Consider the following 18,399-nt stretch of genomic DNA (forward strand, 5'->3'; position numbering starts at 1 on the left):
TCTCCTGGTGACAGGTTCCCTTTAAGTTCTCTCTTCTAAAGTTAAGAATTACCCTTTCAATAGCCATTCCTCAAGGTGAAGATTCCTCACCTCCAAATGCCAAAGAGGCCCCCTGGATAGTATGTTTTCCACTTCTGGAAGTGCCCAGAGTTCTGTTATTAATAGGTCTCTGTGGGTTGAAAACTAAGCACAGCATGGTCAGAACAGGGCTGGGAATGAGGATCATTGGGGGGAAAAGCATACAAAAGGTGTTGACCCCAAGACAATTAATGCATCTATTTCTAGAGGTTGATCTGTTGAATTGATAGAGCAAAACCTTTCCATTTGGTGATTTTCCCTGTTGACAAAAAGGTCTGTAATTGGGCTTCCCCACAGTCTGATTATCCTGTGAAACACAGATTTGTTTAGGGACCACTCTTTTTGATGTAGGGACTTATGACTTACAAAGTCTGCCTGTATGTTGTCTTTACATCTTACGTGTACTACTGTTCATGGGGAAAGATGTCTACTGAAAATGAAAAATAGCATTAGCATAAGGTTATTAGCATGAGTTGAGGATATCAAGCAAGTCCTTGTTCATTTACATATAGCTTTTGTATTGTCCGACCTGACTGATATGCCCTTTTTTCTGAGGAGCGGCAGGGCCGCTTGCATTTCTTTTAGGAAAGCTAGAAATTCTCTGCAGTTGGAAGAGGTGTATTTAGAACTTGTCCTATGATCCCTGGAAACGTGGTCTAGAACGTATGCTTCCGACCTTTGAGAGATGGAGTCTGTGGTAATGATACTGGGGAGCCCAGGAAAGACCCTTTTCTAATTTTTTTTGTTATCAACCAATACCTCTGTGGGAATTTGAATAGCACTGTCTAAGGACTTTTGCCATCTGGCCCAAGCTAGAAGTAAAAAAAAATTTTGCAGGTTTCTTGATGAAACTGGACCCGAGGAACTGCAGGGATCGCTGCAGTCAGCAGAGCCAGAAGGGACATTGCTGTTCTGATGGATATGTAGAGGGGCCTTTTTATTTCTATTAAACTGGATATTATCTTCCTTATTTTCTCCTGAGGAAGGAATGATTTCTGGCATTGGGAATCCAGATAGATACCTATGGTAGAAACAGTTTTGTCTGGGTGGGAATCGGAGGATTTAGAAAAACCTTTTAAATCTGTTCCCTTACTGCCCAATGTGAAGGACCTACTAACTAAAAGAAAGTGTCCAGATATGGGATCAAGAACTGCTGACTTTCCCAGATGTATGCTGCCTTCTCTGAAATTATTTTGGAAAATACCCTTGGTGTATTAAAAAAAAAAAAAAAAAAGAATTTCTTTGTCGATCCGAATCTCTATTCTTATTGTTTCTTAATAGTCTGAATGAACAACTATGCTGGATCTATTGATGCCATGTAGCAGTTGGGAAATAGAAGGTTTATTGTAGATTTTAGCGTTTCCATCTTGAAACCCAGAACTTTTCAATATTTGTCAGGCTTAGAGGTTGTGGATCCTCTGGACCACTGCGGACGATGGCACAAGCCATTACCTGGGACCGGAGTCTAAGTGGCACCCGGTTTTCACCAGAGCCCGCCGCAAAGCAGGTTGGACTTGCTGCGGCGTGGTACCACCAGGCCGTTCCACAGGCGTGACTTATCCGCAGTGGCCGCCAAGGTCGAGGTACAGAAACGGCAGGCAATCTCGTAGTCGGGGACAGGCAGGAGGTCAGGACAGGCAGCACAGGATCGGAGTCAGAGTCGTAGCAACAGGTCAGGGTAGGCGTCAAAGGAGCGAAGTCAGAAACGGAACCAGGGTCACAACGGGAAATCTCAATAACAGCACAAGGCATCAAATACAGCTTTCTCTAGGGCGCAAGGCACGAAGATCCGGCATGGGTAACAGGAAGAAGCAGGGTTAAATAGATTAAGGGGGAAAGGCCAGCGCCAATTAGCGGCGCGCTGGCCCTTTAAATTTGCAGAAGCTGCCGCGCGCACGCCCTAGGTGTCGGGGACGCGCGCACACAGCCGAGGAGGACGGAGCAGCAGCAGCCGAAGCAGACGCTCCAGTAGCCGTGGCGTTTGCGGCACGCTGGCGGGGGACAGAAGGCACGGGTGAGCCTGCGACATGGGTCGCGGGACCACCCATGACAATATTTATTTAGGGTTTTCAGATTTTAAATTTCTGATGGTTCTAAAGAACCTTTTTTTTTTTTTTTGGTTACCCAAAATAGGGTTGAGCAAACCAAAAGGTTGATTTAACAGGTAAGCATTAAGTTTGAAGGCAGCTGTTACAGATTCCCGATGTTTCTTTGCCTGTTTGTCTTCAAAGGGAAGGGAAGCCCCACGGGAAATTTTTGTGATAGAACCATCTACTTTTGGAGGTGCAGCTCAGGAGGAAGTGGATTCTGTGTCAAACTGATATTTCGATTTGCCTACCCTAAGAATAAATTAGTTTTTTTCTGGACTTTTCCATTCCTTAGAGATAAAGGTAGACATGGTATCATGTATAGGGAAGATGGGTTTCCTTTTTTCTGCTAACCGCTCGAACATGAGATCCTGGATAGATTTAGGTTCTGTCTTTTCCTCAATATCCGAAGTTGTACTGACCATCTTTAATAAATGTTCAGTGTCTTCAATAGCAAACAACGGACGACCTGCAAGTTCGTCTTCTGAGATTACTAATGATCCCCTCATCTTCAAAGACAATTCTGTCTCTTCATAGTCTAATTAAACATTATTAATAGGGGCAGAGGAACAGGGACCCGGGAGGTCTGAATTTATCATAACCGGTCTTTGACTATGGGTACCCCTTGTAGATCTTTGTACTTCTTCCCTGATAATACCCTAAAGAGAATCAAGCCATGAAGAAAATTCCTAGGTTACAATTTTACCAATTGGAGGGTAATTTACGACCATAAATTTTACACGCTCATCAATGAGTTTTATGAGTAGCTTTTTTAGGTGCCTCTTCCCACTAAAACAGTATAAGGCTACATTCACATATGGTGGGGCGTATATACAGCGTATATACAGCGCACGGCACCCTATGGGAGTGGGACATGTCCTATCTTTCTCCGGAACACGGCACTGTGCGCAAAGTTTCTCTATGGAGAGGGGTGGGGGTAAGCACTCACCCCCTCATGCCACCGGCGCCGATGTGTGCCAGTTGTACTACTATGGAGGATTCTACCAATCGTGCTGAAGCAGAAAAGCAGTGAAGGTGGTGGGAGTGGGAAAATGTTGCAATTTCCTGGCTATGTGCTAGGTATTGAGACTTTTTTCATGCCTTGTATGAGAGAAAACTGGTATACAAGGTAGGAGAAATGCCCCTCAATGTGTATAGGAAATGCACTTTACTGGCAATCTCTCACCTCTCAGAAAAGGCAATCCAGTTAGACAATGCCCAAGGCCAAGACGCAACTGCTTGTAGGAGATCTCTTCAGGCAGAATGTAACACAAGAAGCACAATAATATATCCCCCAACTGACCCAAACAATGTCTACCACTTTATGGTAAGTCTCGTATCCCTGATAGCACCTGGTGCCAGTTTGTAGGCCTGAAAGCTCTAGATACATAAAGATTAATAAAATGTGTGGGCTACCTTTGGCCTCAATATTGTGCACAGCATACATCATGGTGCCTGGATCTATGAGTAAGTGCCCCCGCTTATAATGCTTGATTCGGATGGTAGATTTCCTTTAATAATATACTATCTGCATGGAATGTGGTGTATACACCAAAACAAAAGTCCTTGGTCTGTCATCAAATGCACTGCTTCTAGACCATATGGGAACTCAGATAATGGCAATGCCTATATTTTGTAATTTTGAATGATAGCTGATATTTTGGGGTCTCGGCACCAGTGCTAAATTCTTAATTAGTTGGTTCCTTGTGTCTGTTCCCTGGTGGGTGCTGCTGCTTACTGCTGGTCTCTTTCCTTCCTTTGTGGGGCTGTTTTTTGTAAAAAAAAATAAAATGTATGTTTGTATGTTTTAATAAAAATTCCCAGATTAAAAAAGGATTATTATTATTTTATAGTAATATAAAAAAACAAACAATAAAACTTACTTATTCTGCCGACAAAACGTTGAACAAGTTGGAAAATCGCCCTTGGGACAATGCAAACTCCAGGATCCATTTTCTTGAAGATTAGGTGAGCTATAATTGAAGCATCCAATGTACCAGAGATCTAAAAAAAAAAAAATAAAATTACTTATAAACCTCTTGTAATTGGAATGGAGCCGATGTACACATTTACAAATGCTAGGTATCAATGAGCCATTTATGAGCAAATGAGTAATTTGTCTAGTTAAAGTGCTTTATCCTCTTTGGACCTAGAGGCCATTTTTTTTACATTTTGAGTTTATATGACTTTTCAAAAAGCTAATGAGGTTATATATTTTATTAACTTTTATCCTGCACTGTTAAACCAGAGTAAGGGGAAATGGTACAGAGCAGGATCAGCCGAGTATAGTAATAAACAATTAACAGATGTTTACTTTCAGCAAATAATTGATATGTTTTGTGGAAGGAAAAGTTCCAATAATTCAAAAATATTTGGTATATCGCTCCTACCATGAAACAATAATACTTTGAAAACTTCTGAGTCCCTAAAAGTTGTGAAGCTAAAACGTACAAGAAAAAAAATTTGGAAGAGAAACTCCCCCTGCCTTAAGCAGTCTACAATTTAACTCGTACACATTTTCTGCCACAAATTAAATGGATTGATCAGTGTGTCAAGGACATAGAAAACGTATCAATCCATATCGGACAAGCATTTAGAATATACAATATTTGCTGTAGGGGAGTCATCTTGATAAGCGATATTCTGTTTAATGTGGAGAGGGGGATATTTGGCCATGTATTTATCTTTCTCTAGGTTTTCTTAATAACTGGGTCAGGTTTAAATCAGCAAATTTCCTAATCTCCTGTCCAACCATAATACCCAAATATTTAAAGGATTGATTAGGAGGCAGAGTTCCAATTCCCACATCCAGTTGCAAGTCACATTCCTCAACAGGAAGAAAAATGGACCAATAATTTTCTAAACCCAACAATTTACAAAATTTGTCTCCTATTCCCATAGCTGCAGGAGTCAGACAAACACAGTAGGATATCATCGGCGTATAGCAAGACTTTATTCACCTCATCAGCACATACAAATCTCTTTAAGTTAATATCACGCCTAATTGCTACCACCAGTGGTTCAATAATAAGGACAAAAAGAACAGGGGAGAGGGGACAGTCCTGCCAGGTTCCCCTAGTGAGCGAGAGGGACTTAGTGAGTTTTTGATTAATAATGAGCCAGGGTACAAAATTCTCACCAAGTCCAAAGGATTTGAAAACCTTCCAAAGGAAAGCCCGATACCGCGGTTTTAACACTAACGAAACTAAGCACCGGCACCAGCTCACCCTGAGCTGGTGCTCGGTGTTTACAGCTTACACCTACCATTTGAAATGGTAGGTTTCCTTTAAGACCGCCAATAGCTTCAAAAAGGAGGCCATGCGAGCCAGGCAGTGAATTGCCTGGAAAGGACATAACAGCTTCCTGAATATCCTTTGTGGCAAGTCCAACCTCTCCATTTGAACTCCCTCTATCTTTGGAATATGTAATTCATCCAAAAAGGCCACAATCACAAGTCTATTTCCTCTATTATAAATTCTCTCTTAGTTAAAAAATGTTATGAAGAAACAGGCTCCTGACGAATTACACATATCCCATTCTACACTCAGATTAACCGAGCATTTGTTCCTGGACCAAAAACCTTTAAATTCAATCATTAAAAAATCCATCTCTCTGAAAATACAAAGCCAGTGAGGGTTAAGAAGAAAAGTAGTATAAGCCGACCAGAGTATAAGCCAAGACAGCCAATTTTACCACCAAAAATCCGGAAAACCTATTGACTTGAGAATAAGCCTAGGGTGGGAAAGGCATTAGTCACAGCAATCCAAGCATATAGCCAGCTAGCTCAGTGCCAGCCAGCCCCTAGTATGCCCAGCATATAAAAAAATTTAACTGGGGAGGGCCTGTATTAACTCCCTGAGGAGCTGGAGCTCTGAATGGATTGTGCCTCTATATGCATTGTGGGAGGAGGGGGGAGACATCCGGGGCTTAAAGACTGCTCTGACTCTTGTCAGAGGCTTGTAAGGAGCATAGGTCCTCATGTGGGGCAGATATCGTACTGGCCTCCTTTTCCCTGCTGGATTCGCTGGGAGCGTGTCTAGTGGTGGGAACGGGCTCCATATAAGAATCAGGCGTGCGGGTATGACTCCTCCTGCTGCCAGTGCTTGCGTCCCTCAGCCGGCTCCAGTAGCCTTGGAGAGCGAGGGCCCTCATGAGGGACAAGTGTTCAGTGGCTCTGGTCCGTGCCAAATTTCTTCCCCTTCTTCCCGACATGTCAGGAGACAGGGGACAATCCTGCTGGGCGAGTGAAGGCGCCTGATCCTAACCTTTGGGTGCCATCTATGGCACCTTGTACCCAAATGCTGAATATCCTCCTGTTCTTGCCCTACCTCAGCTCTGGATCAGCTTTTTGTTCTGACAGCCGGTGTCCCCGCATGGCCAAGACAGCAAGCAGAGCATGTTTTAAACACCAATGGGTGCTCGATAGGTCATGGCTGCAATTCTTGCATCGCTCGTCTCATACCCCGAGAGGGAGGAGAGACGTGCAGCAGTCCCTCACCTGGAGCTGCTCACAGACATTCTCCGACAATGGGGTACAGAAAAGTTCCTAAACTTTCCAATATACTTTCTGTATCAATTCCTTATGGTTGTCTAGATCTCAGCCTGCGGTCCTGCTTTAGAAAGTGTATATGTTAAGATTGGTACACAAAAGACAGGGGATAGTGTGCCCTGAGCTTGCCCCAACCTCTGTCCCTTCCTATAGCCCCCCCACGCTAAACCGTGGGGCGACTACTTGAAGACTCGAGATACGCTGGATAAGTGAGGGAAGGGAAACACAAACAGACTGACAAACATAAAACACGAAAGAATCGTAAACAAGCCGGAGTCACAACGAGAGGGTACGTCAAGAGCAAAATCAGTAAGCAAAGAGTCAAAGTCAAAAACTAGCCGAGGTAACAACAATACAGATACAGATACTGAGCAATACAACCTAGTAGCAGCGAGTGGAGAAAGGGATTTTCAAACACTGGCACAGGTGACTAGTGAAGCTGCAATTTATGCAGCCAGAGCTCCACCTCCAGAACCTGATAGGAGCTGGACAGCATCTGGGAATTAACCCCTCATGGTGCAGAACAACCAGGCACCAAGCAGAGGTTCAAAGTCCCAGCCACTCCTAGACAGTGCGAGATCTTAGCAGCCGCTGCCCAGGACGAGAGGTGGAGTTTGCGCGGATATGCGCCGGGGTTCGGAGAACGCTGCTGGTACCACCAGAAGAACCAGAAGTCCCAGCAATCTCCCTAGCGAACCTGACAGTATATGTTTACTTAAAGTGGATAGAGATCTGTCCGTGGCCTTGTGATGGACATGCAGGGGCATGACGTGTTAGTATCACACGCCTCGGATTACTCTCTGTGATACCAAACTGCTTGTGCACCTGCCTGTCCATCATAAGACCATGGAAAGGTTTCTATCCACTGGAGGCAAGCATAGAAGCTTTCAATAGCAGGACAGCAAGCAGAGATCTTGAAAACCATGAGGAATAGATGCAGAAAGTATACATGAAAGTTGTATAACTTTACCTTCCACAAACCATATCAAATTATTTGCTAAATAACCCCCTTCAATTGTTTACGAATATACTCAGCTAATCCTGAAAGTAGACAACCCTTTTAAGTATTTTAAAAAAATGAAAAATAAAATTTTTATTTATTCAATTCTACCTAGAGTTTCCTGTATTTGTGTTTATGTAAAGATAGTCTTAAATTAAAAATCCCAAACTTCTCAGCATAGACCAAGAAGCTATAGATATCTGCTCAACTCTGCATGGAATCAGGTTCAAACAAAGCTAATTATCCATATCATTATTAATTAAAGTGTTGTAAACTCAGTGATAATCTCCAGCAAACACATTTTTCTCCCCCTACACCTCGACACTGTTTAACTTGGTTTTCCGCCTGATGATTAGTTTTCTATTAGTTTGGGAATGCATCTCCTAGGAGAACATCCAACCTACCAAAATGCTTCATGATCTCAAAGGATCTTGATTAACTAAAACAGGTCACAACTAGTAGACATCAATTTATAATCATTCATCATAAAGATAGAGGATTGTTGACCAATGAAAAACCACTGATCTGCATCTTATGATCATCCAATTACTATGATGTATATTTCCAATGAGAATTGTTATTGTGTAAAATGCCAATACACATACTCAGAATAAAGAGTCTAGAGCAGGGGTCAGGAACCTTTTTGGCTGAGAAAGCCATAAGCGCCACATATTTTAAAATACAATTCTGCGAGAGCCATACAATGGGGCTTATTTACTGAGGGTCCCGAGGCCACATTTTTGTCGGGGATCACGCCACCCCCCGCAGAACATCCCAATACACACGCCACCCCCCGCAGAACATCCCAATACACACGCCACCCCCCGCAGAACATCCCAATACACACGCCACCCCCCGCAGAACATCCCAATACACACGCCACCCCCCGCAGAACATCCCAATACACACGCCACCCCCCGCAGAACATCCCAATACACACGCCACCCCCCGCAGAACATCCCAATACACACGCCACCCCCCGCAGAACATCCCAATACACACGCCACCCCCCGCAGAACATCCCAATACACACGCCACCCCCCGCAGAACATCCCAATACACACGCCACCCCCCGCAGAACATCCCAATACACATTTGTTAAAGTGTCTGCGCCAGTTTTATGTGGCGGCTGCTCTGTGTCCCACAAGACTGCTAGACTGTTGTTACTGCTAAGCCGGACCATGTGCCACATTTATTACTGACGTGCACCACAATTTTGTCTTAGGTCCAAGCTATTTTGTATCTCAGCTGCTGCAGAACCTCACATTAATGTAGAAATGCAGTGGTGGGGAATGATATGAGGGGATGACGCAGAGGGGTCTGTAAGGGACACTTAGGAGCTTCATAGCTGCATACAGGACACTAAGGGGTTAGTGCAGAGTGTGAGGAGACATAATGCTATTCTCCAATAAAACATTTCTTTTATGGAGACTAATTTATTGCACAAAAATTGCTAAAGCAGGACACAAAGCAAAATGAGAAAAGGGCTTGGTCTTTGAGAAATGATGGGTTGAAAACCCCAATATTTGGGATTTTTATCAGGAATTTAAAGGGGTTGCACGCTTTACCTCATTTTTTTTAATGTGTGTGTAAAAGACTTCACATGACCCTCAATCTTTGGCCATTTTATGGTCAGGCTAATGAGGTAAAAAACAGGAGGCTTCACTTTACATGGCAAGAAAGTGGTTCAGAACTTTTAATATATGTATATTGGTAAATTACCAAATATCCTGCCGCCACACATAAAAAGAGCATGAGGTCAAGTGACCAACCCCTTTCAGTTACATTTTTACAGCAGTTTTTGCTTAACCCATTAAAAGACTGCCATATTAGCTTTACATGGTTGAGAGAAATTCTTCTGATATGTTGCATTTCTATGGTGGAGCTTCCAAAGAATACAGGAATTTAGGTCCTGCGGCTCAGCTCTGCCATCCCGGTGGCTTCAGAGGCAGGAGGCTCCCTCTGTAGTTATCACTACCCCACAGCAGAAATTGTGGCACAGGAGCAAGGGCTCCATTGGAGGAGTTTTCCATTAGGCCATGCCAAAGGCATGGTTTAGTAGCATGCCTGTCAGTAAGACAATATAAATCACAGCATTATGGAAAGTTTTAGTGTAGAAAGTTTTAAGTGAACAAGGAATTGCAAGTCAGTGTTCTAGTTGCTCAAGGAAACCAATTAGAGCTCAGTTTTCATTTTTGAAACTGTTGTGGGAAAATATCAGTTGAGCTCTGATTGGTTACATGAGTAACTGGAACAGTTTTGCTTGGACACACTATTTATAAATATCCCCATGTGTACCCGTGTGTGACAGGGCAAATACATACAGTATAATGGAAAAAATATATATTTAAAAAGCTGTCACTTTTTGGTAGTTCCAAATCAAGCTAGACAAATACAAATGAATAATAAGCATAGGCACACACCATTCCTTCCAGAAATTATAGTGCTCGAGTCTGGTACCGCCACCTTATCAATATTCAACAACTCCAACAACTTCAGACAGATAAGATCACAATTGACATTTCGGTCTTATAGACCTTCAACAGATATGGATCGCTGGTGTGTAAAAAGGAAAGAAAAAGTATATTAGAGGATAAGCCGGCCCATGGCTCTTGTAGTGTTAAAGGAATATGTGGTGCACTAACATTTCACTGACTGCACTCACTTGTGGGCATACAGAAAAAAGAAATACTGTTCAATGCAGAGGAATATGGACAACGGTCTTGTACAGGACTTTATTTATCACAAGTCAGTTTTTAGGCACTTCAGACTATTCAGACAAAAAGGGCATAAACTAAAAGGGAGCAAAGCTGTGGGATAAACCTGGTTGCCAAAAATATATCCAGATACTACAGAATTTTAGTGCAATTTTGTGGCAGAAACTAAGCCAACTAATAGAAGGCACAAAGATAATTTATATGGAAAATAAGTATTTGATATACTGATGATTCTGCATGTTTTCCCACCTACAAAGAATGGATAGGTGTATAATTTATTAGGTAGTGCCATTTTAAGCTGGTTCTATTAACCTATGCGATGTCGATTTTAAAAGGTCTGTCGGCATTCTGATTTGATACAGTAGTTTATATAAGTTTAATTCACATTACCTGCCTCCCTGCCAGCAGCGTATGACGAGTCCTCTGGGAGGGGGTAGCTGCAACCTGTTTGTGTATCCTCTCCCCTACACACATACAACTCCCTCACCCCTTCCCACTTCCTGTCATGTGCATTGAGCAGGGAAAGAGGGATGGTGTGGAGGAGAACAGCACAGGCACAGACAGGCTGCAGTTGCCCCTCCCATGGACTACCACAAGATGCTGGTAGGGAGCCAGATAATACAATTAAAAAAAAAAATATTATACATATATAGGCATTTTTTTTAAATCAGCATAGCAAAGACCATTGGAACCTGACACCAGCAATACGGGCGAGTGCACCTCCTATTATATACTTTAGTTTGCTGCACCACAATATTGAATCGTTTCTGGTGCACAGGCTATTTTCTGTCCGGTCATGGACAAATAGTGTAAAACCTTCAGTAAATAAGGTGCAAATCACTCCAGTATACTTGCATAGACAGATTCATACATCTCCCCTCATTGTACGATTTTTTTATTTCGTTGCTCATCTATCAACCAGTTTTTCTTGGAGAAGCTCCTCCTACTCTGCACTCATTAGCTATATGGATTGCACTTGATACCTGTATAAGACACCTGTCCACATAGTCACACTCCAAACTCTCCACCATGGCCAAATAGTTGTCTAAAAACACCAAAACTGTAGACCTACATAAGGCTTGGATGGGCTCCAGGACCAAGCAAGCAGCTTGGCGACAAGGAAAATACTGTAGTTACAATTATTAGAAAAATGGAAAAAGGATTAGTATAAGAACTCAGTTCTAACCATGAAGCATGGGGTGGAAACATCATACTTTGAAAGTGTTTTCTGCAAAAGGGACAGGACGACTACACTGTATTGTAGGGAGGATGAATGGGGCCATGTATTGCGTGGCTGGGTCTTCCAGCATGACAATGAGCCAAAACACACAGCAAGGGATGGCTCCATAAGATTATTTACTGAAATGGCTTAGCCAGTCTTAAGATGTAAACCTAATCAAAAATCCCTGTGGGGAGCCCAAACTCAATGCTGCCCAGCAAAAAACTTAAAGATATGGAGAAGATCTCTATGGGGATGAGGGCCAAAATCCTGCTGCAGTGTGTGCAAACTTTGTCAAGAACTACAGGGAACAGCTGACCTCTGTAAATGCAAACAAGATTTGTGTATCAAATTAACCAAATATTGATTAGTGGCCACCAATTCGGGTTTCTATGTCAGTCACTAAGAGGCCTAAGGCTGGAACAGGAGGTTTCTCCATCAGTCTAGTCTAAGTGCTGCATGGTTCTAATGACAGCTGGGCACCTGCTCTAACAGTCCAATCTTCCTGCAACCAATGCTGTGAATGCTGGATCTACATACTTCAAGACAAATGCTTCCGTGCCCCTGTTAAAAAAACAGGGGCACGGCCCAGAGAGATGGCAGCATGGGACACCGGAATGAACCGGAAAGGTAAATACAAGTTTATGTTTTTAGGAAGCCCCTGGCCACAAATGTGTCTCAGACATCCCCTACTTAACTGGAAGCCTAACTTTCCAGTTTTCACTGATTTTGTAATCATGATGTGCCTTTCCAAAGTGACTGAAACCCTCTGGTAGCAGGTTGACCAGATGAAGTCCAGAGGGGGTGACCCCATCAGACATAGCAAAAGAAGTTGGTCATTCCAAGTCTGGGATTTCTATGAAATGCTACAGAATAATGTAGAGAATCTCCATGGGTAATTGTTTCAACACTGCATCTGGAATTGATCACCAGTTCAGCACTGAACAGGGTAAGGATCTGCCTTGTTTAACCCCTTCCAGACATTTGACCTAATAGTACTGCATGGTGGATGGTGCGTTCCCCCATTAAGCATTATTATTACTTCATGCTTCTGGCACCAGCTCCAGAATGGAGCTAGTACCAGAAGCTGCGGTTGCCAGCTGTATGTTACACCTGGCCCCAGTCTGTAGCGCCGGCGATCGGTGTTTCCTCCGATCGTGGGCATTATCCCCTTAAACGGTCTTCTGCACAAATGCAAGGGTTCTGCCAGTGCCCCGGGGCAGCGCGGCTTCTTCCGCGAGCCGAGTCCTGCCTTCTGCCTTCGGTTGTAGCACACTGCTCAGAGTATTACAGAACACAGGGTAATAGGTGTGTGTTAGGTGAAGAAGAGCCTGAACAAGCAATCAGAGCGTCGCTTGTTCAAGCTAACCTGTAAAAGGAAAGAAAAGTTTAAAGCACTTTTTAATAAAAAGAAGTAAAAGTCCCCTAAATACAAACATATATATCTATATAACGCTAAGTAAAAAAAAAACCAAAAAAACAACAAAGAGACCCCTCATATTTGATATCGCTGTGTCCATAACAATCTGTACAATAACTGAGAAACATTATTAGACCCGCTCAATGAGCGCCATAAAAGTAAAACCCGAAACACTTGCCAAAAATGTAAATTTTTCATAAAATCCCATCCCTTCACAAAAATGTCCTAAAAAGTCATCAAAAAAAAGATATGTGTTCCAAACTGGAACCACTGAAAAGGACAACTCAACACAAAAAAATAGCAGCTCTGTCAACCAAAAGATATTAATGCTAAGTCTCCGTAAAAATGGCGAAAATAAATAAGATTTTCTCTACATTTGTTTTTCTTCAGTAAATTGTAAAAATATATTTTAAAAACTATATAAATGAGGTATCATTGCAATCATAGTGATCTATAGAATTAATATAATATGTTTATGATATGGTGTAGGGCCTCAAAAATATACAAGAAGAAAGAAAGTCCCATCAATAAGCTAATGACAACTAAAATGTAGTATTTGTAAAGCGCATCTCATGTCGCAGAAAATAAGCCCTTATATGTCCAAATTGCCAAAAAAGTAAAGATTGTATAGCCGTTAAAACGGGACATTGCATAATCTGCTCTGAATGGCGCTGCTTCCCTTCGATGCCCTGGCGTGTGCCCATACAGCAGGTTACCACCACATATGGGGGATTGTTATACTCGGGAGGGATTGGGTATCAATCTTTGTGGAGCGTTTTGGTATTTTATCCACTGAAAATTTGTACACATTCATTTAGCTAAAAAAAAAAAATTAAAATTTCTACATTGCACATGATTTTGTTTTATGCCCTGTAAAACAATTGAATGGTTAACAAACTTCATAAAAGTTGTTTTTCATATGTTAAGGAGTGTAGTTTCTATAATGGGGTAATTAAAGGGGTTGTCCTTTTATTTAGGCCTCTTAATGTGAGCAGGTCCATCAATAGTCAGATTTTGAGTTTATTGTGGAAAATCGTACCTAAAGTTCAACATCTTACAGTGACATCTTACAAAAAGGAGAGGAGAGGATGCATAAAAATCATGTTAACATAAAGAAGACATTTGGTTAATGTTACCCATCAAGTTATTTTGGCTGTTATGACTATGTGTGGAAAAGGTATAACATTTCAAATTTCGAAAATCGAGAATTTTTACAAATTTTCAACAAATATCAGTTTTTTTTCATAAATAAACACAAAACATACCACCAAAGTGTTCCAAAGTTATAACCACTTATAGTGACACAGAGCAAATTTCAAAAAAAGGGCCGTGTCAGGAAGGTGAAAAATGGCTTCGGCGTTAATAGCATGATAGGGATTTTTTTATGCAGGGCCCCAACAGCCCTCTTGACTTTTGTAAGGAGAGTCCTAATTAACCATTTCATGGCTGTCCTGGTACCAGGAACTTCAACACAAAACTAAGACACACGTCAGTCTCTTAGTGTATGTAAAGATCTTCTCCCGTTTAATATCTCAAAATGCATAATATATAACAGACAGAAAAGTAGGCGTGAATAGTATACTCCAACTGGTAATCAGCACATTCTGGGAAAAAAGTTAATTAATTGTGCTCAGTTCTCAGAGACCTTGTACACAGATATTGTTTATACTAATTTGTTGAGAAGAAGAAGAAGATAAGTGGCTCCAGAATCATAATATTATGCAGCATCAAGGACAGACTGGCTTCTCATTAAATGTCAAAGGGTATTAGCTGACAGGCGAGCAAACAGGTTACATAAAATGAAGTTTGAATCATGACATTAACTTGACAATGGTCAGGGAACATGGCCGCTGTATCTAAGATAGCGGACAGTAGTCAAGATGGCGTCCGAAACCAGTGCGATCTCCTTAACAGAGCATTTAGACTGACTGTCCACTCTGCAGTCACCAAACCTTTCATTAGCAGAAAGAATCAAAAAGGTTAAACTTACCTTCCTGAGGAGCATGTTGTGTGGACAGAGGAGAAATGGTCCACAGTTCATATTAGTGAAGAAAGCAAGTTTAAAGAGGTTGGTAACTTTCCCTCATGGTTTTTGTAATAAGTGTGTAAATGTAGGGGGCAGGATGTCAGGTACTTTACCAATGTACATCTATTAAAAGTTCTGCACCACTTTATTGAGATGTAAATTGAAGCCTCCTGTCTTTTAGCTCATCAGCCAGTCATTCCTCTGTACATGTGTGATAATGTTTTCACTGCTACCATCACCTCACCACACAGAGCCCCGCAGCCCGGCAGCGCATCACCGCAGAGCCCGGCAGCGCATCACCGCAGAGCCCGGCAGCGCATCACCGCAGAGCCCGGCAGCGCATCACCGCAGAGCCCGGCAGCCTAGCAGCCCTTCACCGCAGAGCCCGGCAGCCTGGCAGCCCTTCACCGCAGAGCCCCGCAGCCTGGCAGCGCATCACCACAGAGCCCCGCAGCGCATCACCACAGAGCCCCGCAGCCTGGCAGCGCATCACCACAGAGCCCGGCAGCGCATCACCACAGAGCCCGGCAGCGCATCACCACAGAGCCCGGCAGCCTGGCAGCGCTTCACCACAGAGCCCGGCAGCCTGGCAGCGCTTCACCACAGAGCCCGGCAGCCCATCACCACAGAGCCCGGCAGCCTGGCAGCGCTTCACCACAGAGCCCGGCAGCCTGGCAGCGCTTCACCACAGAGCCCGGCAGCGCTTCACCACAGAGCCCGGCAGCCTGGCAGCGCGTCACCACAGAGCCCGGCAGCCTGGCAGCGCGTCACCACAGAGCCCGGCAGCCTGGCAGCGCGTCACCACAGAGCCCCGCAGCCTGGCAGCGCGTCACCACAGAGCCCGGCAGCCTGGCAGCGCGTCACCACAGAGCCCCGCAGCCTGGCAGCGCGTCACCACAGAGCCCCGCAGCCTGGCAGCGCGTCACCACAGAGCCCCGCAGCCTGGCAGCGCGTCACCACAGAGCCCCGCAGCCTGGCAGCGCGTCACCACAGAGCCCCGCAGCCTGGCAGCGCGTCACCACAGAGCCCCGCAGCCTGGCAGCGCGTCACCACAGAGCCCCGCAGCCTGGCAGCGCGTCACCACAGAGCCCCGCAGCCTGGCAGCGCGTCACCACAGAGCCCCGCAGCCTGGCAGCGCGTCACCACAGAGCCCCGCAGCCTGGCAGCGCGTCACCACAGAGCCCCGCAGCCTGGCAGCGCGTCACCACAGAGCCCCGCAGCCTGGCAGCGCATCACCACAGAGCCCGGCAGCGCATCACCACAGAGCCCGGCAGCCTGGCAGCGCATCACCACAGAGCCCGGCAGCCTGGCAGCGCATCACCACAGAGCCCGGCAGCCTGGCAGCGCATCACCACAGAGCCCGGCAGCCTGGCAGCGCATCACCACAGAGCCCGGCAGCCTGGCAGCGCATCACCACAGAGCCCCGCAGCGCATCACCACAGAGCCCCGCAGCCTGGCAGCGCATCACCACAGAGCCCCGCAGCCTGGCAGCGCATCACCACAGAGCCCCGCAGCGCATCACCACAGAGCCCCGCAGCGCATCACCACAGAGCCCCGCAGCGCATCACCACAGAGCCCCGCAGCGCATCACCACAGAGCCCCGCAGCGCATCACCACAGAGCCCCGCAGCCTGGCAGCGCATCACCACAGAGCCCGGCAGCCTGGCAGCGCATCACCACAGAGCCCGGCAGCCTGGCAGCGCATCACCACAGAGCCCGGCAGCCTGGCAGCGCATCACCACAGAGCCCGGCAGCCTGGCAGCGCATCACCACAGAGCCCGGCAGCCTGGCAGCGCATCACCACAGAGCCCGGCAGCCTGGCAGCGCATCACCACAGAGCCCGGCAGCCTGGCAGCGCATCACCACAGAGCCCGGCAGCCTGGCAGCGCATCACCACAGAGCCCGGCAGCCTGGCAGCGCATCACCACAGAGCCCGGCAGCCTGGCAGCGCATCACCACAGAGCCCGGCAGCCTGGCAGCGCATCACCACAGAGCCCCGCAGCCTGGCAGCGCATCACCACAGAGCCCCGCAGCGCATCACCACAGAGCCCCGCAGCGCATCACCACAGAGCCCGGCAGCCTGGCAGCGCATCACCACAGAGCCCGGCAGCGCATCACCACAGAGCCCGGCAGCCTGGCAGCGCATCACCACAGAGCCCGGCAGCCTCGCAGCGCATCACCACAGAGCCCGGCAGCCTCACAGCACATCACCACAGAGCCCTGCTGATAGCAGGAGCTCCTTGTCATCAGCAGTGGAAAGCCGGCTGCCGCACACTTCATACAGAATAGCGGAGTAAGACTCACCTGTCTCAAAGCTCCACAGGGGGACACAGTGAAGTAACGGAAGCAGCAATAGTAATGCATGGGCGGCGCACGGTCTCCCGTCCCGGGATCTGTGCTGCTGGGGCGCTTCTGCCATCTCAGGACGGACCAGACACTTAGAGCATAGTGAGGACTCGGCTCACACTGAGAGGCAGGCTGCAGCAGCAGCAGGTGTAACTACAGGCAGAAGCCGCCGCCTCCTCCTCCTCCTCCTCACACCTGCAGGAGGAAGCCTCTCAGGCTCCAGCATTGATCTTCTCAAAGGAGCAACCAACCACGATGATATATGTGATAATGTTACATGTATCGGATGTGTGTGACCCATAGCGGAGCGCTGCAGGTCCAGCCTCCATTTCTATACGGCTTGTGGGAAAGTTTTGGGTCACAACGGGTCATGTATTTAGACTAAAAATGTTTAATGATTGAAAAAGATCCAGAGGAGGTGTGCTGCCCCTGGAAATAAACAGACGGGGCAGAAGTCTTTTATCACAGAGCCCAGATATAAAGCTTTTATTAACCCCTTTTCTCGCTCATTTCTCGCTCTCAACCTTCAAAATTCCATAACTTTTTCATTTTTCTGTGTACAGATCTGTGTGAGGGTTTATTTTGTGCGTAACAAATTTTACTTCTCCGTCACATTTATTTATTATTCCATGCCATGTAGTAGGAGGCTGGAAAAAAATTCCAAATGTGGTAAAATTGGAAAAAAAAATCACGTTCACATCACGTTCTTGTGGGCTCAGTTTTTACTACTTTCACCGTGTTCTCCAAATAACACCTCTACTTTATTCTTTGGTTCGGTACGATTACAGTGATACCAATTTTATGTTGGTTTTATTGTGGTTTAACACATTTTCAAAAATTAAACGAATGTGTACAAAAAAAAAAAAATTGCCACCTTCTGACACTAACAACTTTTTTCATACTTTGGGGTACGTTGCTGGGGGAGGTTTAATTTTTTTTGCAAAATGAGCCGACGTTT

At 45.3% G+C, this 18,399-nt stretch overlaps 1 protein-coding gene across 1 annotated transcript in view; it reads right to left on the bottom strand.

Annotated features, from left to right (window-relative positions):
• The window catches only part of PKD1L1 (polycystin 1 like 1, transient receptor potential channel interacting), a 315,437-nt gene extending 297,786 nt beyond the window's left edge, over window positions 1–17,651 (bottom strand). Inside the window, exons 1-2 of the mRNA XM_072153131.1 lie at window positions 17,400–17,651; window positions 4,049–4,169 (exon numbers count right to left, since the gene is read on the bottom strand). Coding sequence (XP_072009232.1) covers window positions 4,049–4,169; window positions 17,400–17,514 — 236 coding nt within the window. The 5' untranslated portion in view covers window positions 17,515–17,651. The remainder of the gene's footprint in view (window positions 1–4,048; window positions 4,170–17,399) is intronic.
• Window positions 17,652–18,399: the final 748 nt, after the last annotated feature.

This window comes from Engystomops pustulosus, chromosome 5, assembly GCF_040894005.1.
Source record: "Engystomops pustulosus chromosome 5, aEngPut4.maternal, whole genome shotgun sequence".
Classification (NCBI taxonomy): domain Eukaryota; kingdom Metazoa; phylum Chordata; class Amphibia; order Anura; family Leptodactylidae; genus Engystomops; species Engystomops pustulosus.